Below are 24,810 nucleotides of genomic sequence, written 5' to 3' on the forward strand. Positions count from 1 at the left end.
GGCCGGCCCCTGGGCTCTCCGCGCGCGCCGGCTCAGTCTGCAGCCCGCGGGGATGACCGCTGACCCTCGCGCGTCTCCTGTGGCGCCTGCCCCCGCGCTTCCCAGGTGGCACATCCCTGGTCAGGGAGGGCCCCTGGAGCGGGGCACGGCAGCCCTCTCCAGCATCCCTGCCTGGAGAGTCCCATGGACAGAGGAGCCTGGCGGGCTGCAGTCCACACAGGGTCGCAGAGGGTCGGACTCGACTGCAGCGGCTTAGCAGGCATGCCTGCCCCGCCCAACATAAATTCCTCCCCGCCTAACAATGCCGCATACCCCTTTTCTCCACAAGAAAGGCTTCACACATACTCCACCCCTTTCCCGAACCCCTATCAGGCTACACCCCCACCCCCACCCCAACACACAGCACTCTTCCCCCCCAATTCTGCGGGCTCAAGTTTCCATTCCTCCCCCCATTTGCGGGGAAGATTGGTCAATCCTGATTCCATTATCGAAAGACTTCCAAGACCCTGGACTCGCAGGTGATTAAGGCTGGAGCCGGAGCTGCCCTCTCAGCTTTGCTAATGGAGTGCCGCTGTGAGAGAGACTGCCTAATCAGATCAGCTGTCATTTCTAGACTCTCAGGTGGCCCATCCCACCAGAAGAGACTGAAAACCAATGCTTGTCCAGCCGGGAACAGAACAGGCTGTACCTGGAGACTCGTTTCCCAGCTGAAGGGTCAGATGAGTGCAGTAAACACCAAGAAGAGTGAGAGCCATACAGCGGGGTGAGAGAGGAGGCCTAAGGACGTGATTTCCAAAGTCAGTTCCCTTTATTAAATGTTCATTTTTCACAGACCGGAAATACAAAATAAAAGTAGAAATAGGCCCCAGTTAGGAGCTACAGACCTGCCCTCACAGGACCCCTGCCTGCGGCAACTTGTACAGGACAAGCAGCAGCTATACCCCAAAGGGCGGGAAGGCAGGGCGCGCGGTGGGATCCAGCCCTGCCCTGGCCCCCACCAGATGTCTCCCCGGATTATAAACAGCCATCTTCTGAAGCCGCAGGGTGAGACGCCTCCCCTGCGGCCCCAGGGAAGTGCAGACTAGCGGGAAAGCTTGTTCAGATGGCACAGAACCCAAGGACTGCATTTCATAGGAGAAAACAGGTACCAAAACACGGGTGGGGAGACTGGGGCTGGGACGGGGCAAGCCCCAGGAGACAAAATCTTCTTCTCTATTCATCAGATCCTGATGCTGAGTCTTCTGAGCTAGGGGGAGTACTGGCTAGTTCCTCTTCTTCGGAGTCCTGAAAGCCAAAGGTCTCTTACAGGGGAGAGGTACAGAGTCCAGGCCACCCTCCCCCCCAGCCACTTTTCAGAGAAGGACCCCCACTTGGCTACCCGCTCCCTGCACCCCAGTGTTAGCCTTCGAAGCACAGATTCCACCCACCCGCTCCCCTTCATTACCCCTCCGTCCAGGAGCGTCTGTCTGTCCCGCCACCAGCCCAGCGGCCCCCACCCTTCCATGCCCCGCAGCCCCCCAAGCCCCGCCACACCTCACTCCGCCTTCTCTTCTTTTTGCCCTTGTTTTCTCCGGAAGAGCTCTCGTCACTGGACACAAACTCTTTGCTCTTGAAGCTCTCGCTCAGCTGCCTTGATGAAGACTTCGATGATGAGCCCCGGGAGGGTGTGGATTTCTTCTCCATCTTCACTTTGACTTTCTTCTTCTTCTTGGACTTGTCCCTAGGTGAGCAAGAGGGAAGGGGGTGCTGGGCCCTCAGGTTCCCCACATCATCAGGGCCGAACCTCTCCTGGCTTTCACAGGGCCTTTCCCAATCCCAGCCACATTGCCCAGCTCACGCTAAACGTACACAGCCAGGCGTGTCAGCCCTGAGTGCCCCAGAGGAGCTCATCATAACTGAATCACAGGAAGGATCAGGGGCTACAGCCTGAAGCAGCCCCATATGCAAAACTTGCTCAACGTCTGTTGTTGGTGAGTCACTAAGTCGTGTCCCACTCTTTTGAGAGACCGCTGACTAGCCCGCCAGGCTCCTCTGTCCATGGCACTTTCCAGGCAAGAATACTGGAGCGCGCTGCCCTTTCCTTCTCTAAGGGATCTTCCTAACATCTGTTACTTTACCTTTAAAATTCATGTGACTTACGCTCCGTAATAGTAATTATTTTTAATCTCCCCCACCCCTTGAAATAAAATTGAAGGAAAATATGGCTCTTAGGAAAATGAGCCATATTTATCCAAGTTACTTTCAGAAATCCTCTAGCCCATTCCCCGTACCTGGGCAACTGCCTACCCCGATCTGAGCAGCACTGCCCTACTGCAGTCAGAAGCGTGTCTGTTAACACTCCAATTCTCAACCTGGAACTGCAAAAATATCTGCCAGAAAAGCAGCTCCTGGGTCATTTTGTTCCCAACTCTCACCTCTTGGAAGACTCTCCACGGCCGCCTTCGTATTCCTTCATGGCTTTTTCATATTCCCTCCTGGCATCCTCAGCCTTGCGATCCCACTCCTGAGTCACGCACACACAGGGAATGAAAAAATCAGGAAAATATATATATATATTAGACCCCTGCCCCGATGCAGGCAAAACCAGCACAGAACCATAGCCCTGGGCCCACCCGCCTCCATCAGATCCCAGGGTCCCGACGCTGCCTGTCCGCGGCTTCTCACCTCCTTCTTCTCCTTGGACATTCCCTTCCAGATCTCACCCGCCTTCTTGGAGAGGTCCGTGACGCTGATGCCCGGATGGTCTGACTTGATCTTCTCCCGGCTGGCATTCAGCCACAGCATGTAGGCAGACATGGGCCTCTTGGGGGCGTTGGGGTCCTTGCCCTTCTTCACCTGTGTAGGAACCCAGAGGCCGTCAGCCACCTACTGCCCACAAAGCTCCACATTCTCCCCAAGAGATGACCTGGAGCTCCTTCTTAGAGGGACACAATGGAGAAAAGACTGCGCAGCATCAGGCTAGACGGAGAGCCCCCCAGGGATGGAGACCATGACCTCCGCCGCTCTGCACCCCAGCCTAAGCTCACGCGGAACCCTCTCCTTGGGCTCCAGGACAGAAGCCTGCTCCCAATTTGGATCTCCCAGAAGCTAACTGTCTCAAGGGCCAGACTGAAAATTCTCCAGGCTCCTCCTCAAGGCCAGCGCCGGTGGTTACAAAACTCGACCAAGCAGCACCAGTCGGCAGGCCTTACCGGAGTGGGGGGAGCTGCAGAGAGACTGAAAGAGGACGGCCACCCCCACCACCCAGCAGAGTCTGCACCTCCAGGGGCTTCTTGCGGCTCTTGCGGTCCTTGGCCATCTTGGCCTTTTTAAGTTGCTTCCGTTTCTTCTCTTCCCGGTCGCTATCGCCCTCATTACTGGAGGAGCTGGCGGAGGCATTGCTGTCAAACCTGTCGAGGACAGCAGGGCTCAGAGAGAGAGGAGAGCCCCCCACCAGCTTAGGACAGGAGGATGAGCCCGAAGATCCCCGCCCAGGGAGCAGAGACAGAGCAGGGCTGCGGCGCGCGTCCTCCTCTCGCTGACGTGCCTTCGACCACCCGGTCCCCACCCAGCCGTGGAAGCGGCTTCCTCGTCAAATCCATCAGCAAGACGCAAATGACGCAGGGGGGCCTCTGCGGCTTTCTTGGGTCACGGCCTAACCCAGACCCCACGCCCCTGGAGACGAAGCCACGGTCTCATCTTGCCCAGAAAATGCCCCAGGTCCACTTCACCGCTTCCTCTGAGCTAACTGTTTTAACCCTGCAGTTTTCTCTGTTGAAGAGATAATCAGCTACCATGTAAAAAGTGGGGGGACCACCTTCAGTCCAACCCAGTACCCCTAAGCAGTCCCCTCCATCACATGTGCTCAGCTCCTCAGAAGGTGGAGCCCCCTTACACCTGCATCACGGTGAGGAGCCATTTCCAAGGCATTTTCACAAGCATTTGCTCACTGACCTTCCCAAGTATGTAGCAAGTAGAACTAGTGGACTCCAGCAGATTTTCCTTTTCTTTTTGCTGCCCAACCTTTGTTAATTCTTTTGGAACAAGAGAACCACCCAGCCCCATTCAGGGGGAGCACACCCCAACCACAGGCTCTAAGCAGGGTGTGGGGCGGCGGGGGGGTCCATGGCTTAATTCTGACCCATCAGAGCACATCTCAGAACTCAGACTCGGGAAGGGGAGGCAACCACACTATTCACCACTACTCTGAAAAAAGCAGCGCTTCTGAGAGTTAAACTGTAGGACTGAGCCTGCCCCATGCTGCTCAGGGTCATTTAGCAATGCATGCACCTATCTAAAAATAAGGAAATCAGAAGGAACAATTAATATTCCGCTCAACTTTTGAGCACCTGGATTCAGTCGTGGTGGTGGTGGTGGTTTAGTCGCTAAGTTGTGGCTCCTCTGTCCATGGGATTTTTCCAGGCAAGGATACTGGAGTGGGTTGCCATCCCCTTCTCCAGGAAATCGTCCCCACCCAGGGATGGAGCCCGTATCTCCCGCATTGCAGGTGCATTCTTCACTGTCTGAGCCACCAGGGAAGCCTCTGGATTCAGGTGCCTGAGCCCAATCCTATCACCAGACTCTCTGGTTACATGACCTAATAAAACTCACTCTTATGCGAAAGTCAGTTTGAGTCACATTTCTGAAACTGGCAATCAAGAAGTCTCCATAGAGAACTTCCCAGTGGGACACAGGTTTGATCCCTGCTCTGGGAAGATTCCAACACGCTGCAGAGCAGCTAAGCCCCATGAGTCACAATTCCTGAAGGCCCTTGCACCCTAGAGCCTGTGCTCCAAAACAAGACAGGCCACTGCAGTGAAAAGCCCGCACCCTGAGAGCGGAGAGCAGCCCCTGCTCCCCGCAACCAGAGAAAGCCTGCACCCAGCAACGAACACCCAGCCCAGCCAAAACTAATTTTTTTTTAAAAAGTCGTGATAGACACTACCATCTCATAGGGGAAGACAGAGATGCACCGCCTGACCCGAGGACCGCAGCTGGGAAGCGGGCAAGCTCTGCCCCTACCCCCGTTCTCTCCATTGTCCTTTTCTGGTTTCAGGAGGTGCTTCGCACTTACAAAGCATCTTGACAACTTTAAAACGTGTCCCTGTATCACTTCAGTAGCGGTCACTTTTCTACTCTCGGTCAGTAGGTAACTCCGGGACTTGGGAACACCCAGAGGTATTCCGGTTCCTGAAGCTTAAGGGCCACCCTCACCCCGCGGGGTAGACCCACGACTCACTCCTCTGCCACATCCTCCTCCTCTTCACCCGGGTTGAAGGACTCATCTGAAAAAGAGCACAGGCCCGTGAGCTCCGTCCCCAGGACCCCCGTCCCCCGGGGACCCCGTCCCCCGGAAGACCCCGCCCCGCTCCCCGACAGGCTGCCCAGCCCACCGGTCTCCTCTCCCGAGTCATCGCTGCTGTCGTTGGCGTTCTCCTCGCGGATCTTGCCCTCCTCCTTCATCCGTTCCAGGTAGGCGTCGTGCTGGTCTTCGTCCGAGTCGGCGTATTCATCGTAGCTGGGGTTCATGCCCTGCAGGGCGGGCATGGGGCTCAGGGCCAGCCCCCCGCCCCGTGCCCGCGGAAGCCGTCCCCATGCCTGTGAGCAGCTGGGAGCAACCACGCCTGGAGCCCCAGGACCGCGTGTCCACACACAGCTCAGCGCAGAGCGTCTGCCCGACTCCCTGGCGACCCGGTTAGTCCAAGCCCCTCCCGCGCCCGGCCCCCGGGGGGCCCCTGGGGGGCTGCGGAGCCTGCTCTAAGGTCATGCCAGGAAACCTGTACCCGGAGGGGGAGGGTCTCACGCACCTCTTTTTTCTACAAGGGCGAGAAGAGAAGAAAGAGTGAAAAAGAAGCCGCGCCAACCCCAGCCCCTTCCCCGACAGAGAGAGCAGGCGAGGTTCCTCCCGAGCATGCCCAGGTACCTCTTTCAGCCCTCGGTTTTTGATGTTGAGCTTCTTAGCGTTGACGAAGTCGAACAGCTTGCCATACTCCTCCCTGAGAGGAGAGGGGCCCGTTACCCAATGAGCAGGTCCGACGCGGGGTGGGCTGCGGGCTGTCCTGACACCCCCCAGGGGCCGCACGACAGCTTGATCACGCCCGGGATCTCAGAGACCCCTGGCGGACAGCAGGCAGAGAAGAGTCAGGTGCTGGTCTTGAAGAAAACTTACAGGATCTTAAGATTTCAGAGGAATAAAAGGCAGGAAGGAGTGTGTGCCTGTCCACCAACATGCACAAGCAGCGGGGAGGCAGGCTGGGCGTTTTGCTAGTCTGTAACCCAGCCTTCTGGAGAAGGCAATGGCACCCCACTCCAGTACTCTTGCCTGGAGAATCCCATGGGCGAAGGAGCCTGGTGGGCTGCAGTCCATGGGGTCGTTAGGAGTCGGACACGACTGAGCGACTTCACTTTCATGCACTGGGGAAGGAAATGGCACCCCACTCCAGTGTTCTTGCCTGGAGAATCCCAGGGACGGGGGAGCCTAGTGGGCTGCCGTCTATGGGGTCGCACAAAATCGGACACGACTGAAGTGACTTAGCAGCAGCAGCAACCCAGCCTTCTCAGGCTGTTATGAAGGCTGACTGTGAACGTGTCTGTGAAACATGTAGCCCCCAGCCAGCATTCAATGAACAGCTGCTGTGTTCTCAGGCACAGAGATCATTCAAGCAAAGAAGGAGACAGCATTTCCATCGTGCGGGAAGAGGAGGAGGACTAGTACCAAACACGTACGGCACTCGGATTTTTTTAAGTACAGAAAGCAAGCAATGCAGCGGCTGCCAAAGACTAAGCACCCCAAGGGAGAGGACCAAATTCCAGGCAGCAGAAGAGAAACTCTGCTCAGAGAAGAGTCACCGGCCTGGAGAGGCTGGGCCGCCCAGTGGAGGAGGCTGGGTCAGGGCCAGGGTGCCCGGGAGGGCTGGGCAGAGGCACTCACCTCTCAATGCTGCTGAAGGTATACTGGGTGCCCTGCTTGGTCTCAATTTCAAAGTCAAAGGAACGCGTGGTGGTGGTCCCGCGGGCGAAGTTGACAAAGGAGATCTCGTCGAAGCGGATGTGCACGGGCGGCTTGTGGACGTAGATGAAGCCCCGCTCCAGGGGGTACAGCAGCCCTGAGCTGGCCTTGTAGGAGCAGGTGATGCACTGGGCCCCCGAGTGCCTGGGGGGGGGGCACGGTCAGTGCCACCTGGGCAGCAGGCGCACAGCATGCCCCAGGCCCCCCAATGTGTAAGCCTCAAGGGGCTGCCCCCTCCAGCGACCGCCCACCCAGGGCCCCGCGGGGGCGGTGTTCCCAGCAGGGGGTCACCTGGGAGTGCACCCCCCGCCCCCCACAGCAGGCAGCAGCCCAGGCCGGCGTGCTCACCCTTGGAAATTGCCCGGGACCGTGATCTTGCGGTTCACCAGCGCTTTCATGACCCGGCTGACCATCTCGTAGAGGGATCCTGACATGTTCTTGGTGAGCCGCCCCTCAAAGCGCTTCTCCACCTCCTCCCTGAGGACAGCAAGAAGCAGGCGGGGGCACTGCAGCCTTCCGCCCGCCCACCCACGCACCCGCCCCCTGCCCAGGCCGGGGACAGCCTCACTCACTCGTTCATGTTGAGCGTCAGGGAGATGTCCTCGTCCTTGGAGAAGAGCAGGATGAGGAAGTGGTAGCGAGTCTGACCCTGCTTGATGGGGGGGTCCAGGCTGATCTGTGGGGGAAGGACCGACGGGGTTCAGCGCCAGCCAGGGCTTGGAGGACCAGTGGGTGAACTAGACAGACACGGGCGACGCCTTCCTCCCAGAGACCTGGCAGCCCTGGGGCTGCAGCTTACCACAAAGAACATCTGGCGCTGGTCCTTGTGGGGCAGCAGGAAGAGCCGCAGCACCGTGGTGTAGGGGATCTTGTAGTCGAAGGTCTTCCCGTGCAGGTGCAGGAAGGTGGGGTAGATGCGGATGTCGTAGCGGCCTCGGGGCGTCAGACACTGCAGCTCCCGGAAGATGCAGATGGCGTCTCCGGTGGCCTGGATCACGTCCGCCTTCGACAGCACGTTCTGGGCAAAGGCCTGACGAAGCACACGCGGGTCATCGAGCCGCTGGGACCCAGCCGCGGGGCTATCCAGGGCCCGCTCAGCACCGAAGAAAGCCTCACCTCGACGGGGTCCACGCCGTCCTCCTGGGTGGGCGGCACGTAGAAGCGCACCTCCATGAGGGAGACCTCTGCATCATCGTTCTGGTGGAATTCCAGCGTCACCTCATTCTTGCCCGTGGTGCACTGGGACACATTGCTGAGAGGGATCTCGAAGACCGGCTGGTCGCCAATGTCGAAGGAAAGCAGCTGCCCTGTGGGGAAAAGGCGGACGATCCATCCACAGGCCCTTCCCCTGGCTCAGCATAAACTGCGCTCCCACCCGACTGTAGGCTCCCTACGGAGAGGGCCGAGGGGCTGTCTGTTTATCCCAGACCCCCTAATACACCGTTGGTCCTCGATAAACACACGATCGTTTACAAACGGACAAGAGATCAGAGGCAGTAGCAGAGAGAGAGCAAGACAAGTTAAAGGGGGAAATCTTTCATCTTTCCTCCTCCCCCGAAACCTCAATCTCCCGCAGGACTCACCACCAAACTTCACGGTTCCCCAGTTCCAGCCCTTCACACACAAGTCCTTCTCCATTAGCTCCAGGCGATAGTGAGTTTTGAAGAAATCAGAGAGTTTCTCAAACTCCTGTAGGGAAAGGAAAGAGAACCAGGCCAGTAAACTCCTGATGGCCTGAACACAAACTTGAATGTTCTGGGATTATCTGTTTCTGAGAAGCTGTCCCAGTATACCTTGTATCAGAAATCCTTGCTGACTTAAGAGTCACAGCTATAAAACTGTTTAAAAGACTGTGGGAAGAAGTTATTTCTGGGTTATTTCTCAGCTTGGGGGAGGAATCAATAAGGGGCTGACATTCCCAGTCAGGGGTCTCGCAATGTTTTTTTCTGAGTTTGTACAGGTATGGCTTTAGCGAAAATGGAAACGAAAATGAAGTAAAGTCTTGAATGCACGCAGGTCACAATGGAAAAACAAAACCCAAACTAAAGCATCAGGTTAAGACCCAGAACCTGGATAAAGACAACAAGCAGAAGACACCAAAAAAAAAAACAAAATCAAAACAGTAGAAAAACTTCTGGAGTCAGGGCACAAAGAAACTCCTGCTACTGCTAAGTCGCTTCAGTCATGTCCGACTCTGTGTGACCCATAGACGGCAGCCCACCAGGCCCTGCCATCCCTGGGATTCTCCAGGTAAGAACACTGGAGTGGGCTGCCATTTCCTCCCCCAATGCATGAAAGTGAAAGTGAAGTCGCTCAGTCGTGTCCGACTCTTAGCACCCCATGGACTGCAGCCTACCAGGCTCCTCCGTCCATGGGATTTTCCAGGCAAGAATACTGGAGTGGGTTGCCATTGCCTTCTCCAGAAACTCCTGAGACTGACTCAAAACTGAACCTTGATTGCTTAACAGCTTCACTGGTCCTACTGTAAGGAGCCCAAACCAGCGATCGCACAGTTACCAGAAGAAGGGGTAACTGTCTGTCTAGAGGATTAAAACTAAAGGAGATACATAGTCAAGAGGGGGTGATGGCAGTCAAGAGGGGGCGATGGCAACAGCGTGTCTCACCGATTCCCGGAAGCCGTCATACTTATAGACATGGCCGTTCTTCGTGAGCAGTTTAAGCCCGTGGCCCAGAGCCACCCGGCGCCAGATGCCTTCGGTCAGCTCCCCGGCCTGGATGTTGTCCACCTTGCCCGTCTTACTGTTCTTAAAGATGATGCCCTGGCGGCTCAGCCTCAGCCGACCATCATTCTGTGGGGGAAACAGGCCCAAATGTGTGGGGACGCCGCAGCGCAGCAGACCAGGGTCAGTCCCACCTGGCGCCCCGTCTGGGCCCGCCTGACATCCACAGACTGGAGCAGCAGCAGCCGTGAGGAGCCCTGAGGGCCGGTAAAGGGAGACAAGCTCGCTAGGACCCTTGGGCTCTAATCCTGGCTCAAGCATCCACAACCCTTGCAGGGTCTCACTTTCCAGGCTCCAGGACTCGGTATAGCAGCTGTGAGGCCCTTCAAGCGGACCTAATTCTGGTCCTTTCCCTGGGCACCGCTTCTCAGTGGCCGGGAACCCTAAGCACACACGGGTACTCTGACTCCTTTTCCAAACCAGCATGCCCATGCAGAGCACGGGCATGATCAGTGGCCCTGCAGGTCCGCTCCCCTCCCTCCGCGGGGCCCTTCTCACCATGGAGCCCTTCACCTCCTGATACACGTCGTTGAACTCCAGGGTTTCTGCCATGCTGACCTAGCCCTGTTGGTACCCCCGAAACTCCTGGGTGGGCGCGCAGACGGAGGGCGCGCTGGGGATCTGGATTCGAGAGGGAGAGAGGTGGATAGGAAGGAGAGCCGCTCACGGTGCCCCCGGATGGGCCCGCTGCACCGGGCATGCGTCCTATCTCCTCCGCCCGGGGGCCCGGGCCCAGTCCTGGGGTGCCGCGGCACCGAGCAGCGCAGCCCCCCGGGCCCGGCCGACTCAGCGCGCAGGGCGTCCCCCCAGGCCTCCCAGCGCCCCCAGACCCGCAGGTCCCCCCGCCCCCCAAAATGGACTAGCCCGCAGCCGGCCGCCTCCAACGCGGGCCGGCCCACCGCGCGCACCCCGCGGGGGAGCCGGGGCCGCGCCCTGCACGCGGCCGGCGACCACCCACCTCCTCGGGCCGGAGCCTCGCGGCCGCCGGCGCCCAGGCCGTAAGCGCGCCGGGGCGGGGGGACGGCGCGGGCGGGGGCCGGGCAGGGGCGCTGAGCAGGCTCTTCCCGCGTGCGCGGCCCCGCGTCCCGCCACCGGAAGCGCTGGCCACAGAGACGGCGGCCGGCTAGAGGGGCGCCGCCCGCGAGGCGCCCGGCTAGAGCGCCGGCAGCGCCGGAGGACCCGCGGGGCGTACCCGGCCCCGCCCGCCCGCGCGACCGCTGACCCCGGCTCCGCCCGCCCGCCCGCGCTGCCCCCGACCCTCGGGCCCGGAAATCGGGAGCCCCTTAAACGCTAAAGATGCCTAGGCTTTTTAGAAGAGAATTTGCGTAGTGTTTTTTTTATCAGACTGGGCCCCGAAGCGCGTGGCCCTTGCAATGAGGGCGTGTATCTCCTGTACAATAGTGGTTTCCGTAAAGCCGAAAGGAGTCTGACCCCAGAAGGAAAAGATTGGAAGAGTTGTGCAGAGAAGTGCCCCCTCCTACTGGCTTCCAGGAGAATGCAGGCGTTGATGTCGCTGTGACTGCACCACACTCCCCTGTCCAGAGAGGACTGGGTCCTTTTGCAAATGAGCTCGCTGCACCCCCGAAACTTCCAGCAGCCCCTACAAGTTGTGAATTGCCTGGAAGGGGCTGGCCAGCGGCCATGCCAAGTTCAAGCGCTGGTGTCAGGTTCATCACGGAGCCACAACTGCTTTGAAAGCCTATCACCCTGGGACTGCGGAAGCCAGCCACCCCCACACCCCCACCTTCTAGAGTCCTGGGGTGCATCTTGCAAAATCAGAGGCGGCCGGACTTGGGAGAGATGTCTGGGTTTCTATGCTCCAACCTCTTTTTGCAGATGGGGAAAGCTGAGGCCCTTAGGGGAGGAGCCCTGGGGTCTCAGTTGGCGACAGAGCTGAAGACAGATCTACCTACCACGGTCGAGCTCTCCTCTGTCATCCTCACCGTGACTCTATTTCAGAATGACTGACGATATGTGTCGTGCATGGAGACATTAGGGCAGAATGTTGAAACTTGAACATTTCTCTGACAGTCTGACCTGTGGTTACACCAGTAGCTTTGATCCTGGGACAAGAGACAAAGTAAACGCACCGTTGTTCCCAAAACTCATGGCTTTACCCTCTGGGTGATGGCTGTTCCCACACTCTCTAGCAACATAAATTCAACTAAATTCAATAAATACGCATTGAGCTCCGACACAGTGGTAGGATTTGAGGAAACTAGCAAGCAAGATGGAAACAGCTCCAAGCTTCCAGGAGCATGTAATCAAACAGATGATTCAGATAAATACATTGACAGTAAAACAACCCCCCCCCCAAAAAAAAACACCCAGTGTTATAATGCAATGCTGGAAGTAGAACTTCAGCCACTGCCAGGATGAATAGGAAATAGAAACTAAGTGACTCTTTAGTTACCCTCTCCCCTGAGACCAGGAGAAAGGTTCAGGAGACCACCCCTCCCCCAACCCACGCTGTTGATGGCAGCTCTTGAAAAGAGCGGGGTGTCTGTAGAACTGAGCGCTATAGGAAGACAGGAATAAACTCAGCCCAAGCAGGCTGCTAGGTGGGTGGGGTGGGGTATTGCAAGGGGCTTTCAGGAGAGCGTGGAGCAGCTGGTGAGCTGGGATGGAGACGCAGCACAAGAGAACAGAACCGAAGCGGTAGACAGAGTGCAGATAAAGCATAAGTCCCAGAGGGCCCCAGCCAGCTGCATCCCAGGCAATCAGGAGCCTGGGATTGGAGACCCCACCCCTGCCGTGACATCATAGGGGAGTGGGGTGGAGACCAACAAAAAGGGGGTCCCCCACCCTGGCCTTGGACTCTTGGCAGCCCACAGGGTTGAGAGCAGAGAGAAGCTGAGCCCTGAGCTAGGGTTGCCTGACTTAAAGGAACAGGCTCCTCAAGCCCCCTCTAAGCCGCCCCCCCTCCCAGCCTCCATCCGGATGACCCCTCCCTCCTGAGTCCACCATCGGGTCTCTCCTGAGGGGTCATTCTCTCAGCATGAACTGCATCTCAGATTTCTTCACCTACGAGACCACCAAGTCGGTGGTCGTGAAGAGCTGGACCATTGGGATCATCAACCGAGCGGTTCAGCTTCTCATCATCTCCTACTTCGTGGGGTGAGTCTCTGGCCCCCAGGACCTAGAAACCTGAGGTCCTAGTGACCCCGAGGGCCACTCCCGGGTCCCATCCTCCCCCGCCTCCCTTCAGTGTTGCTGCCCAGCTGCCTAAGTGTCTCCCCTTTTGGGGGGCAGCAGCCTCATCTGTGGGGACCTGTCCCAGGCGCTGTCCTCCACTGCCGTCATCGGGGAGTTCTTTTCCCACTAAACCCTCCCGAGTTGGACCGTGGCCATCACCCCGAGGAGGGAAGCTCTTGCCCTTCCACCATCTCCCCTTCCCTCTCTCCTCTCCCCAGCCCCAGCCCCAGCCAGAGAACAGACCCCCCACACACACACACACACATCTTCCCATTGCCTTCAATCAACTCTTCAGGGGTCTCAGAAAGATGAGGGAGCCAGGGGAAGGGAGGGGAAGGCAATGAGACAAGGGAATCCGCGACAGGTTGACCAGGTGGATGGCAGAGAGGACACAGAGAAGGGGCGGGCTGGGCAAGATGCTGCGAGAATGCGGAAGGGGAGCCCTCGTTCTCTGAGCGCAGGACAGGGAGGGAGGGCGTTAGAGTTGGGGACCCTGCCCCTGTGGGGGGACTGGCGGCAGGCAGAAACGAGTGCAAACACCCCTCCAGGGAAGATATACTGCAGAGAAAGGAGGCTTTCCTGAGCATGACATAGGGGACCGCCCCCCTCAAGGACCAGAAATACTCCCCTTTGTCAGAGAGCATCAGTGCCCTACGTCTGCCTGAATTCATGCCCCAGAATCCATCCTGGGAGTTGCTTAAGAGCCAGGGAGGTCCAAACACCCGCTCTTGGCCCCCCACTCTTGCAGATGCACAATGTACACACGTACACACACGTATACATGTGTACACACAAAGTACACACAAAGGTTCATGAAACAGACAATGGCCGGAGGGAAACACAGGTTCTGTCCTTCTCATGGTCGTTCAAATTAGGAAAGCGGGACAGAAACCTCGGAGGTCTGTTTCTTTTTCCCTGTCATGTGGGTCTCTAGCCTCGTGCTGTTCCTTGAGACAACGGGTCTGTGTGTGGGAGACAGAAAGCCGCCGATGACCATCAGGAGTTTGTGCCGGGAGGTCAAAGGAGACCCGTGTGCGTGCGGGCTGGGGCTGCTGGAGGGGACCTGCTGGCCCGCCAGGCTGGAGTAGCGCGTGGAAAGACGGGTGGCCGTGGATGAAGAAAATTTTTAACAGCTCCACACGCGTGCTGAGAACCAGTGGGTTTCATTCATGCGGTGTGTAGACGAGGCTGCACATGCAGTCTCCTCGCGGAGACATGAGAGGAGGGATTCAAGCTTTGGGATGAGATTAAATGGCTTTAAATGAAGTTCTGTTCCCACACGGGGGTTTCACGAGATAGGATGTTTGCACGTGCTCTCCGTCGGCATCTCCAGTGCCTGGCTCAAAGTTGGTTCTTAAGGCTCCACGTTCGCCTGTGTGTGCACGGCTGTGGTTCGTTGCCGCTGAATGGTCTGTTGGTCCAGGTGAGCACAGAGCTACTTCAGCACCTTCCAGCCTGGCCTGGCTCCGTGGGCTCCAGGCCGGAGGCTGATGGAGGAGAGACCCAGCGGGCTCCATCGCCCACGCCCCCCACCGCCCTTGTCTCTCCCCCTCCCTGATCCAGTCCAGCGCCCCATTCTCAGTGCTGCAGGCCGGCCTGCTGGGCGGGTAGGAGAGGCACTTTGGCGTCTTGACATCCAGCCCCATCCGTCTCCCAGTCTGACAGCTCCCCACGGAGCAGCGCCTGGCAGTTCCATCAGCGCTCTCTTCAGCCCAGCCCCTGGTCTCAGCCGCATCTCTGTGCACCTGAGCCCGGACGCCCGTCTGTGGTCAGGAGGGTAGCAGGAGTGTATCGAGCGTGTTCTCCTGACACGGAGACGGGAACAGTGGGCCCAAGCGGGACGGGTCCTCACCCCCATGGAGCTGACCCGGCCAGAGATGGATGCTAATCAGACCGTCTCCACGAGCAGATGTAAAATGGCAGCTGTGGCTCGGGGTTGAAGAAGGGGCACCCAGTGCCCCAAGGGTCGCGGGTACCGAGAGGTTTGCCTTTGACCCAGCTGGGGAAGTAAGGGAAGGCTTTCTGGAGATGAGACTTTGAAGCCAAGAGCTGAAGGATGAGTCAGAGCCACCAGATGCGAGAAGGGGAGGAAGGAGGTTCAAGACAGAGAAGGCCGGCTCTGCCAGGTGGAAGAGCCTGGTGAATGTGGGACGAGAAGGGGTCTTGGTGGCTGGAGCAGAGGGAGCCAAGGAGAGGATGGTGGAGGACGGGGCTGCAGCCACAGGCGGAGGCTGGACCTCCGATCCTTCACTGCTGCAGAGGGGTGATGGACAGTGATGGAAGCTCCTGGTGCGTTTCAACCTGTGTGTGTGTGTGTGTGTGTGTGTAGGGGGAGAGGTGGGAAGCCCTGGCTGACACCCCAGGGATTGGCGTGGGCAGAAGTGGACACAGGAGAAACCGTTAAGAGGCCAGGCAGTCAGGCAAAGAAAGGTGACCGTGGCTCCAACTCAGGAGGATTTGAAAGGATTTTTAGTGCTTTGAGGTTAATGCTTGACTTGAATCGCTTCCATATTAGCCCTGCCAGGTAGACCAGATGCACAGCTTTACCTAGGGCGTGAGTGACAGGAGTCAATTACTCCTCTTGTGTACGTACAGCAACGCGCCGCCTGATCACCTGATCGACTCCACACACACCCGCGCACACACACACACATGCACGCACACACGTATTGGCCTGAGCCTCAGCTGCTTGCCTGTGGCTCCCGCCCCTCCATCCCTGGCTTCCTGACCCGCCCCAGGTGCACGGAGGTGTCTCAGTGAGGACTACTGGGCCTTTCTCGGGCCTTTTCTGGGCCCAGCTCGTAATGCGCAGTCTCCTCTGCGGTGGTGGGGGGGGGGAGGACTTCCTAAAAGCCGACCCCTTTTCTGGATCCCGCGGGCACCTAAGAAGGAAGGAGACAATCCCTGAGGCTTGAGTGCCCAGACGCACCAGCCAGTGCCCGGCCTGGGGTTGGTTCCCGGGGCCTTCGTGCAGGAAGCCCACAGCCTGGAAAGCAGGGGTGAGGGCCTCCCGCCTCTGGGGTGCCCCTTCCGCCCCGGGAAGGGCCTGCTGGGGTTGCAGGCGCCCCCAGCCCATCGCAGCCCTGCACTGGCTCTCCCACACCAAGACCCCCATCTGCACGGCCTCTCACTTTGGTTCATGACGTTCAGCCTCAGGTCAAAGCTTCCAAAGACGTCCATCATGTAAAGCCGTTAAAAGGGCGCGTGGGGTCAGAGGGGGGAATTGATCCAGTTTACAGAGAGGGGCGTGGGATCCCATGGCTTGCTTTCTGCCTGCCCCGCGCCCATCTCCCCAGATGGGGAGACCTGGTCAGAAGCCTGGCTCTGACCCCAACAGGAGTGGGGTTCAGACAGGTCAGTTTCCGTCTCCACATCTCAGCCCCCGTATCAGGACGATGCCACCTCTGAGGTTTCTGGAGGGAGGAGGTGACACATGGCAGTGCCTGGGCTGGGTGACTCGGGAAGCTGGTGACTGTTGCCATTTCTCAGGCTCCCGGCGTGCCCCCCTTTCCCTAGGCCCAGCTCACACCTTCCTGAGAGACTCATCTGATGCCTGCGGGCACGCGCGCGCACACACACACACACACCCTCATACCCTCCCGATCTCCTCCATGACTCCCGGGAGGTGGACAGGACAGGACACTGCCCGGACTTCCAACCTGCACATCCCACCTGCCAGGGAGCTGCCGCCCGCCTCCCGCTCTATAAATAATGAACCAGGAACGCGAGGGAAGAAGTCAGAGCAGCAGAGTCAGTGCCAAGAACTGGAGGCTCAGTGCCATCCCGTCTCCTCAGCCCTGGCCTCTGGAGACAGACTCGGCCCCTCTGTTCCGGAAATGAACACCCCCCCTTCTCCAGCTGCCTGCATGCCCCGAGGGGGCACTGGAATGCTTCCGCTTGTTCAACTCGGAGGGGGCACCCTGCCTGGGCATAGAAAGGAGCCGTGAGGCAGGAGGAGGAGAAGGAGAGAGGCCGGACAGTTGTCCCTTGGGCCCTGGGCTCTTCCTCCTGAGACGTCCCTGAGCCGAGGGCCACTCTCCCGGCTGATGGGGCGAGGCCAGCAGGACAAGGACCAGGGCCCCGGGGGGGCGGGACCCTGCCGGGGACTCCGCAGGGGTGATCCAGGGTCAGAGCATGCGCGCAGCTCAGCGAGTCGGTGCCCCACCCCTGGCCTGGGCTCCTCTGTGTGTAACGTGAGGATGATACCACAGCAGTCCCCTTGGGTGGTGAGTAAGGATTCTTGCCTCCTCAGCATGCTGTGCTGATCCTGCAGTGATGGTGACCATCTGAACTCCGCTTCTCACCCAAAGGTTCCCAGACTTTAAGGACAGGAGAGGCCGGTCATCTCACTGCTGGACACACAGAGGCGTGTCCGTTCCACGTCCAGGCACACGGAGGTCCAGGGGGTGTGTGGCCCCCGTGGCCCCAACCCGGGTGAGGGCACCACAGGCGCAGAGGTGCCCTGTCGGACCTCCCTCCCTACCTTGGCTCCAAGGGCCGCAGCCCGCTGATAAAGCTCTTCTGGACGATGTCCCCGCTCTTCTGGATGACGTCCCTGTTTTCCATAATCATTCCCTTCCCTTCTGCTGGGATACGAGATGGCAGGTGGGACGTCTCCATGAGCCGCCTTCTCTCCTGAGACCTCGATGATACCCCTCCCATTGCAAAACACAGAAGGCAGGGCGAGGGAAGTAAAGCTCACCCCGCTGCAGACTTCCACAGAGGCATGGTGTTCCAGGGAGCGGTTCGGAAGCACAGAGAGAACTCTTAATGGCTCGTTACTCAGGGCGCTGCCCGGAACAAGGCAGGAAGAGCAAGGTAGGTGAGGCGCCCTCAGCCAGCGCTGGTGGGCACCACCCTTTCCCTCCCACTCAAGACAGCGTTCAGAACTCGGGCGCCGGCGACGTCCCCGGTGGTCCAGTGGTTAAGAGCCTGCCTTCGAATGCAGAGGACCGTGGTTCACTGGTTCGATCCCTGGTCAGGGAACTAATATCCCAGGTGTCTTGAGGCAGCTACGGTGGAACACCGTAGCTAGAACCCCGTGTGCTGCAACTGGGGCCCTGCGTGTGTGCGTGCTCAGTCGCTTCGGTCGTGTCCGATTCTCTGCGACCCTAGGGACTGTAGCCCACCAGGCTCCTCTGCCCACGGGATTCTCCAGACAAGAATACTGGAGTCGGTTGCCATGCCCTCTTCCAGGGGATCTTCCCAACCCAGGGATCGAACCTACGTCTCCTGCATTGCAGGCGGATTCTTTACCCCCTGAGCCACCTGGGAAACCCAACTGAGACCCTATGCAGCCAAATAATTAATAGCATTTTTTAAAAAGAATTCAGGGGCCATAGGGAAGCCCCACTAGGGGATGACTGCAAACCCTCTCACTGAAAACTGAACGAGGAGCCGCTTGTAAAGTTCAGTCCCATAGGCAGGGCCCCACGAGTGACTACAACCCCAGCACGACCCATGAGCTGCTCCCCTCTGTGTCTCCCAACATCAGGGGACCCCAGAGGTTAGAAAGCTCCCAAGCTTGCAGTCCCAGCCCCTGCTTCTAAGCCCCTTGGCTCGGGCTGCAGCCGCCTCCCAGCCCTCAGCCTCCCCTGCCCAGCCTTGTCTTCTCTGCTCCACGGCTTCCATTCCTCCTGCCCGTCTTCATCTCACAGGGCTCCCCCGCCAGCCATCGCCCTGGTGAGCATCAGAGGCGACCCCAACACTATATTCCCCACGTGCGCCCCTAGATTCCCTGAGGGGTCACACTGTGTCTCCAGAGCGGGGCACACGCAGCGTTTTGCAAACATGTTGAAGGAAGTTCTATCATCTGCACAGCGGGAACAGTGAAGACGCCTCCTCGCATGCCATCAGGAGCAGATGTAACTTTCACGAGTGGCCTTGAGGCTGAGAGTGGCCTGAGGCCCGAGGGCAGGGCATTGACTCCCCGAAACCCAGGGGAAAGCAAGGGACCAGGGGCAGCCCCTCCTTGCTGCTGGAGAAGGCTGGGAGGCCCGTGAGGGAGGCAGGAAGGGAAGAAGCCCAGGGCATCCTCCCCGACCCACGTGGTCCCTGTCTGCCCTGACGCTGCGGTGGTGGGGGGCGGGGGGGAGCCGCGTGACTGACAGCAGCCTCAGCTGCTTGCCTCTCCGAAGCTGGTAAAGAGGCCAGGTCAGTGGAAGGGAAAGTTTGCTTTTGGGGGGATGCCAGATGCTCTCCAAAGGCAGACGCCCCACACCACCACCCCCACCCCGACAATCAGGGAGCTTCAGCTTTTATCGCCTGAAGCGGGCAAAGCTGCAGGCAGAAACAGCGCTGTCAGCTCTGACCGTCGTCTTGAGATTGGTCATCAGTGGTCTGACCGGCAGCATCTCGATTGCTTTCAGTTCATCTTCAGTTCCAGGGTTGGTTTGTTTTGATTTTTTTTTTTTTTTTTTTTTGAGGCCAGTTCTCAGAATTTTTGCAGCTCATGTCACGGCTATAGTCTGCTCACCACCTAATCAAATTCTTCCACCTGGTGGGGGGTTTCCATATCCACAAGACAGCTCGAAGATTAGGGCTCAGAGGGTTTTCTCTAGCCCCTGCGCAGGAACTGAAGCTCCTGGGCTTTGCTAAATTATTACTTGGTCTCCTTTGAGTATTTCCCCTTCGTGTCTGCGTTTTCTCACTTCTCTATTAAACTTACTCTTTGGCTCAGGTCTGGGGGACAAGGACCGTAGTTTCTTACTCCATCTCGACCGTACCGGTAAATGTCCACTGGGTGGCAGCACAACCCAAGAAATAAGCGGCCCCGCCTCCCTCCCCAGCCACCCCCGTCACGGGCCAGGCGCGAGCTGGCAGGTCCCTGCCGTCCTGCCCGGTCCTTCTCATCCAGCGCCCAGGGCCTGCGTTGGCTTGTCCGCTGAATCCCTGACGTGTGCCAGCTCTTAAGATATAGCCGTTAGCAAAGCCTGGGAGGCACCGGGGTCAGAGGCCCATGACCCTCTGCGTCCTCTCTCCGGAAGCCGCCAGAGAGAGAAAGACAGCACAGCTGAAAACTGGTTCTTGGAAAACTTAAAAAAAAAAAAATTACTCTTTTAAAAATGCTTTTTAAAAAAAATTGATTACTGTTTGTCCGCGCTTGGTCTTTGCTGCTGCACACGGGCTTCCTCTAGTTACGGAGAGCAGGGGCCCCTCTAGAGCTGCAAGGACTTCTCGTCGCTGGGTCTTCCTGTGCAGCGACAGGCCCCAGACCACCCAGGCTGCAGTAGTTGTGGTGCTCGGCTCAGCCGCCCCAGGGCCCGTGGGATCTTCCCGGACCGGGGATTGAACCCGCGTCCCCGGCACTGGCAGGCCGACGCTTAACCACTGGACCACGAGGGAAGTCCAAACAGCTCACTCTTTTTATGTAAAAGGCAGAAAACAACACACAGTGTACAAATGGCATCTGTAGTATTAAAATTTCAAGGAGGGGTTCCCTGAGGGGGAGAAAAGAAGTCTAAAAGGGCTCTTTAGTCGCAAAGAGTCGGACACGACTGCACGGCTTCCCTTTCACATTTCACTTTCATGCTTTGGAGAAGGAAATGGCAACCCACTCCAGTGCTCTTGCCTGGAGAATCCCAGGGACGGGGGAGCCTGGTGGGCTGCCGTCCCTGGGGTCGCACAGAGTCGGACACGACTGAAGTGACAGCAGTAGCAGTAGGGGGAAGTGCAGAAAGGGGGAGAACGTGACTCTAAGCCAACCCTGGGCTGGCGCAGGCCTGCAGCCCAGGCGCCCCATGCCCTCTGGAGGCGGACAGGAAGCGGCCTTTCCCGGCCTCCGTCTGAGGGCCTCGCCCCTCCTCTGTTGCTCTCCGCCCCCGCGCCCCCCACCAGGTGGGTTTTCCTGCACGAGAAGGCATACCAGGTGCGGGACACGGCCATCGAGTCCTCGGTGGTGACCAAGGTCAAGGGCTTCGGACGCTATGCCAACCGAGTCATGGACGTGTCTGACTACGTGACCCCACCCCAGGTGCGTCCCTCTGCCCAGCCCAGGACCCTGTGGGCGCCCCCATGCTGGGGAGGTTGGCGAGGAGGGGCCAAGGCGAGGAGTGCCAGTGGGATTCCCAGACCAGACGCGGTGGCATCAGGGATCTGGGGGACCCCTTCCCAGCAGCTGGGAGGTGCTGGGGGCTTGGGCCTGCCTTCCGACTTTGCTAGGCAGCACTGGGCATCAGGGAGCCGGGTTTCTCCCTAGCTCTGCAACAACCTGTCCTGAAATCAAGGACAGCACCCTGGGGGGAGCAAGAAGGGTCGGGAGGATGTCTGGAAAGAGCTTGGCGTGGACCCCACCTTTGCCTTTAGCCCCGTGACCTTGGCCAGATCTCCGGGTCCAAGCCTCAGTCTCCCCATCTGTACAGTGGGGATAACAGCCTCAGTCTCCCCATCTGTACAGTGGGGATAACAGCCTCAGTCTCCCCATCTCTACAGTGGGGATAACAGCCTCAGTCTCCCCATCTGTACAGTGGGGATAACAGCCTCAGTCTCCCCATCTGTACAGTGGGGATAACAGCCTCAGTCTCCCCATCTCTACAGTGGGGATAACAGCCTCAGTCTCCCCATCTCTACAGTGGGGATAACAGCCTCAGTCTCCCCATCTGTACAGTGGGGGTAACAGCCTCAGTTTCCCCATCTGTACAGTGGGGATAACAGCCTCGGAGTTCTCATCTGTACAGTGGGGGTAACAGCCTTGGAGTTCTCATCTGTACAGTGGGGATAACAGCCTCAGTCTCCCCATCTGTACAGTGGGGATAACAGCCTCGGAGTTCTCATCTGTACAATGGGGGTAACAGCCTCAGAGTTCTCATCTGTACAGTGGGGATAACAGCCTCAGTCTCCCCATCTGTACAGTGGGGGTAACAGCCGTACTCACCTCTCAAACTGGCACTGTTGCATCTTCCCTCTCCCTCCTCCTCCTCCCAAGGGCACCTCTGTCTTTGTCATCATCACCAAGATGATCGTCACGGAAAACCAGATGCAAGGCTTCTGCCCAGAGGTGAGGGCAGGGCAGTGTGGTTGAGGGAGGCGTGGGGTTGAGGATGCAAGCAGAGGCCCAGGGTCCAGCCCCTGGAGCTGCGTGGGACCCCTCCACCCTCCAGCGCCCCCCGCACTGCCCCCTGGGGTAATGGATCCTCCCCACACCTGTCTCCCCACAGAGCGAGGAGAAGTTCCGCTGTGTGTCGGACAGCCAGTGCGGACCAGAGCGCTTCCCGGGGGGAGGTGAGTGCGGCCCCCTACCCATCCGCTCCCAACCCCATGGAGTCAGCGGGACCCGGAGGGCAGCATGTCCCCGCCAGGGGAGAGGGTGGGAATCAGGGGTCTCGGGGGCTGCTGCCCACTCTGACGGAAGCCCACCATGTGCCAGCCCAGCGGGGGCTGCCCCCAGAGCTCCCAGTCCAGCGATGGGGTGCACACAGGTGCGCCCAAGGTGGGCAGGGCCGTCATGGACGCACAGTGGGACGCGGGGGCTGGGGGTAGAGAGATTGGCTCCTGGCGTGTGCGTGCTAAGTTGCTTCAGTCGTGTCCAGCTCTGCGACCCCACAAACTGTAGCCCACCATGCTCCTCTGTCCTTGGGATTCTCTAGGCAAGAACACTGGGGTGGGCCGCCGTGCCCTCTTCCAGGGGATCTTCCCATCCCAGGGATGGAACCCAGGTTTCCTGTGGCTCCTGCATCACAGGCAGATGCTTTACCGCTGAGCCACCAGGGGAGGCCCTGGTTCCTGGTGGGTACCCCAAGTGGCTTCCTAGAGGCAGGGACATTTGAGATGGGCCCTGAAGAACAGGCAGGATTTGGCAGGCGGCTTCGAGAAGGGCATTCTAGGCAAGAGGAGCAGAAGCAGCCAAGGCTCGGAGGCAGGAAAGAGCCTGCAGCGAAGGGGTCTCCACGTGAAGGGGTCTCTGCGGTGAAGGGGTCTCCGGGTGAAGGGGTCTCCACGTGAAGGGGTCTCCGCCGTGAAGGGGTCTCCACCGTGAAGGGGCCGGAACTCGGGAGGGATAGGTCGTCCCCTCCGTTCCGCCCGGTCCAGGGCTGGGGAGGCGAGGCAGGAGGAGCTCTGAGGAGCACGGGGCCCCCAGTCCACCTCCCTGGCCCAGCCTGCCCTTTCCCTCCACCTGCGGGATCCCTGTGTGTGTTGGGGGGCGTCCCCGACGGGGAGAGGGGAAGGGGTGAAGGGCTGGGCATGCACCCAGCGATCGCGGCTCCACTCTCACAGGGATCCTCACCGGCCGCTGCGTCAACTACAGCTCTGAGCTCCGGACCTGCGAGATCCAGGGCTGGTGCCCGGCAGAGGTGGACACAGTGGAGACGTAAGGATCCGGGCACAACCCGCGCCTCTGGGCCCCCCGGACCCGTCTTCCCCTGGGGCAGGGAAGGGGCCCTTGACAGAGTCTCCCCCAGCCCCGCTCTCCCTCAGACCTCGAGATACCACGGCTATGTGGCCGTCAGGAGGTGCTCCCAGGGAGGTAGGTGGTCCCTCCTCCTGGTTCCGCCTCCTTCCTCCCCAGCTCAGGGCTCCTGCTCTCGCCCCGCCCGCAGGCCTGTCATGATGGAAGCCGAGAACTTCACTATTTTCATCAAGAACAGCATCCGTTTCCCCCTCTTCAACTTCGAGAAGTGAGTCCTCAGTCCCGTTCGGTTCAGTCGCTCAGTCGTGTCGGACTCTGCGACCCCTTGGACTGCTGCACGCCAGGCCTCCCTGTCCATCACCAACTCCCAGAGTTCACCCAAACTCATGTCCACTGAGTCGGTGATGCTATCCAGCCATCTCATCCTCTGTCATCCCCTTCTCCTCCTGCCCTCAATCTTTCCCAGAATCAGGAGTCAGCGCTTCACATCAGGGGGCCAAAGGATTGAGTCCTAGTTCCTTCCTGAAGCCAAAAAGCATTGCAGCCACCTCCCCACCCCCGGGAAGGGGACACCCCTTCTTCCCCGCTCCCCAGGGGGAGACCTCCCCAGGGTGGACTCTGGGACCAGTTTCTCCACCAGCCTCCTGCACTGGGGCTGAGGACCCACACGGGGGCTTTGCTGGGCAGGGGGGCTGGGGGCAGGGACAGCGGACTCTGGGCCTGGAACGGAGGATGCCTCCGAAGAAGGCGGGGTCCTTTCCTCCCCACCTCAAGCCCACGTGTGGGTGGGGTGTCCCTTTTCCCTTGGGGCAGCCCCTCTCCAGTGGTGCCCCAGTTCAGCCCCTCCTGGGTGGGTGTCCACGTGCAGAGCACAGCAGAGGAGCCAAGGATAAGGCCACCCACCCTCATGTAGGAGGGCGGCGGTGTGGGCCATCGGGAAGGCGCCAGGGCGGAGGTGAGGGGGGCGGCGAGCATCCAGAGGGCTGACGCTGGAAGGAAACCCACACTTCAACCCCCCTCCACTCCCCAGGGGGAACCTCCTCCCTGACCTGACAGCCGCCGACGTGAAGACCTGCCGCTTCCACCCCGACAGAGCCCCCTTCTGCCCTATCCTGCGGGTGGGCGACGTGGTCAAGTTCGCGGGGCAGGATTTTGCCAAGCTGGCCCAAACGGTGAGGAGCCAGCCGCTCTTGCCTTGGGGGCCCAGGGGGCCCTTTGGCCGGTGGAGGGAGTCCTGGGGGCTGGGGAGGAGCTGCCGGGTGGCCGCACCCTGGGTGGGGGCACCCCAGACCTGTGCCCACCATGCTCCTGCCTCCCTAGCTCCTGCCCACCCCCAGCCCCCCTCCCCTGCCCCTGGCTTCATGCTCCACGTGCAGGCAGAGGCCTCCGATCTCCCAGGAGCACCCACACCACAGGAAGATGGATCAGTGGTCACTTCTCTGCATGGGAACTAAGGGACTAAAGATAACCAAAAGAAAAAACCCAGGGACGTCCCTGGTGGTCCGGCGGTTCAGAGGCCGCCTCGGAATGCCGGGACAGCA

General features: G+C 59.3%; 2 protein-coding genes across 2 annotated transcripts in view; one reads left to right on the plus strand and one right to left on the minus strand.

The window, feature by feature from the left end:
- Positions 1 to 789: 789 nt before the first annotated feature.
- SSRP1 (structure specific recognition protein 1) lies at positions 790 to 10,828 on the minus strand. Its single transcript, XM_086338725.1, has 17 exons — positions 10,688 to 10,828; positions 10,228 to 10,350; positions 9,613 to 9,798; positions 8,572 to 8,677; positions 8,105 to 8,295; positions 7,788 to 8,018; positions 7,561 to 7,664; positions 7,337 to 7,465; positions 6,911 to 7,132; positions 5,903 to 5,975; positions 5,373 to 5,511; positions 5,219 to 5,264; positions 3,260 to 3,389; positions 2,665 to 2,835; positions 2,415 to 2,503; positions 1,534 to 1,720; positions 790 to 1,284 (listed from the first exon to the last, which is right to left on the minus strand). Exons 2-17 carry the CDS (start codon positions 10,279 to 10,281, stop codon positions 1,213 to 1,215), a joined length of 2,130 nt encoding a protein of 709 aa, XP_086194851.1. The 5' UTR covers positions 10,282 to 10,350; positions 10,688 to 10,828; the 3' UTR covers positions 790 to 1,212.
- Positions 10,829 to 12,726: 1,898 nt separating this feature from the next.
- Positions 12,727 to 24,810, plus strand: part of P2RX3 (purinergic receptor P2X 3) — a 34,103-nt gene continuing 22,019 nt past the window's right edge. The window contains exons 1-7 of the mRNA XM_086338726.1: positions 12,727 to 12,846; positions 20,761 to 20,896; positions 21,848 to 21,919; positions 22,080 to 22,143; positions 23,137 to 23,230; positions 23,460 to 23,537; positions 24,300 to 24,441. Coding sequence (XP_086194852.1) covers positions 12,728 to 12,846; positions 20,761 to 20,896; positions 21,848 to 21,919; positions 22,080 to 22,143; positions 23,137 to 23,230; positions 23,460 to 23,537; positions 24,300 to 24,441 — 705 coding nt within the window. The 5' untranslated portion in view covers position 12,727. The remainder of the gene's footprint in view (positions 12,847 to 20,760; positions 20,897 to 21,847; positions 21,920 to 22,079; positions 22,144 to 23,136; positions 23,231 to 23,459; positions 23,538 to 24,299; positions 24,442 to 24,810) is intronic.

Source organism: Bos grunniens, chromosome 15 (assembly GCF_055505025.1).
Source record: "Bos grunniens cultivar Pamir isolate PY7600 chromosome 15, Bosgru_T2T1.0, whole genome shotgun sequence".
Classification (NCBI taxonomy): Eukaryota; Metazoa; Chordata; class Mammalia; order Artiodactyla; family Bovidae; genus Bos; species Bos grunniens.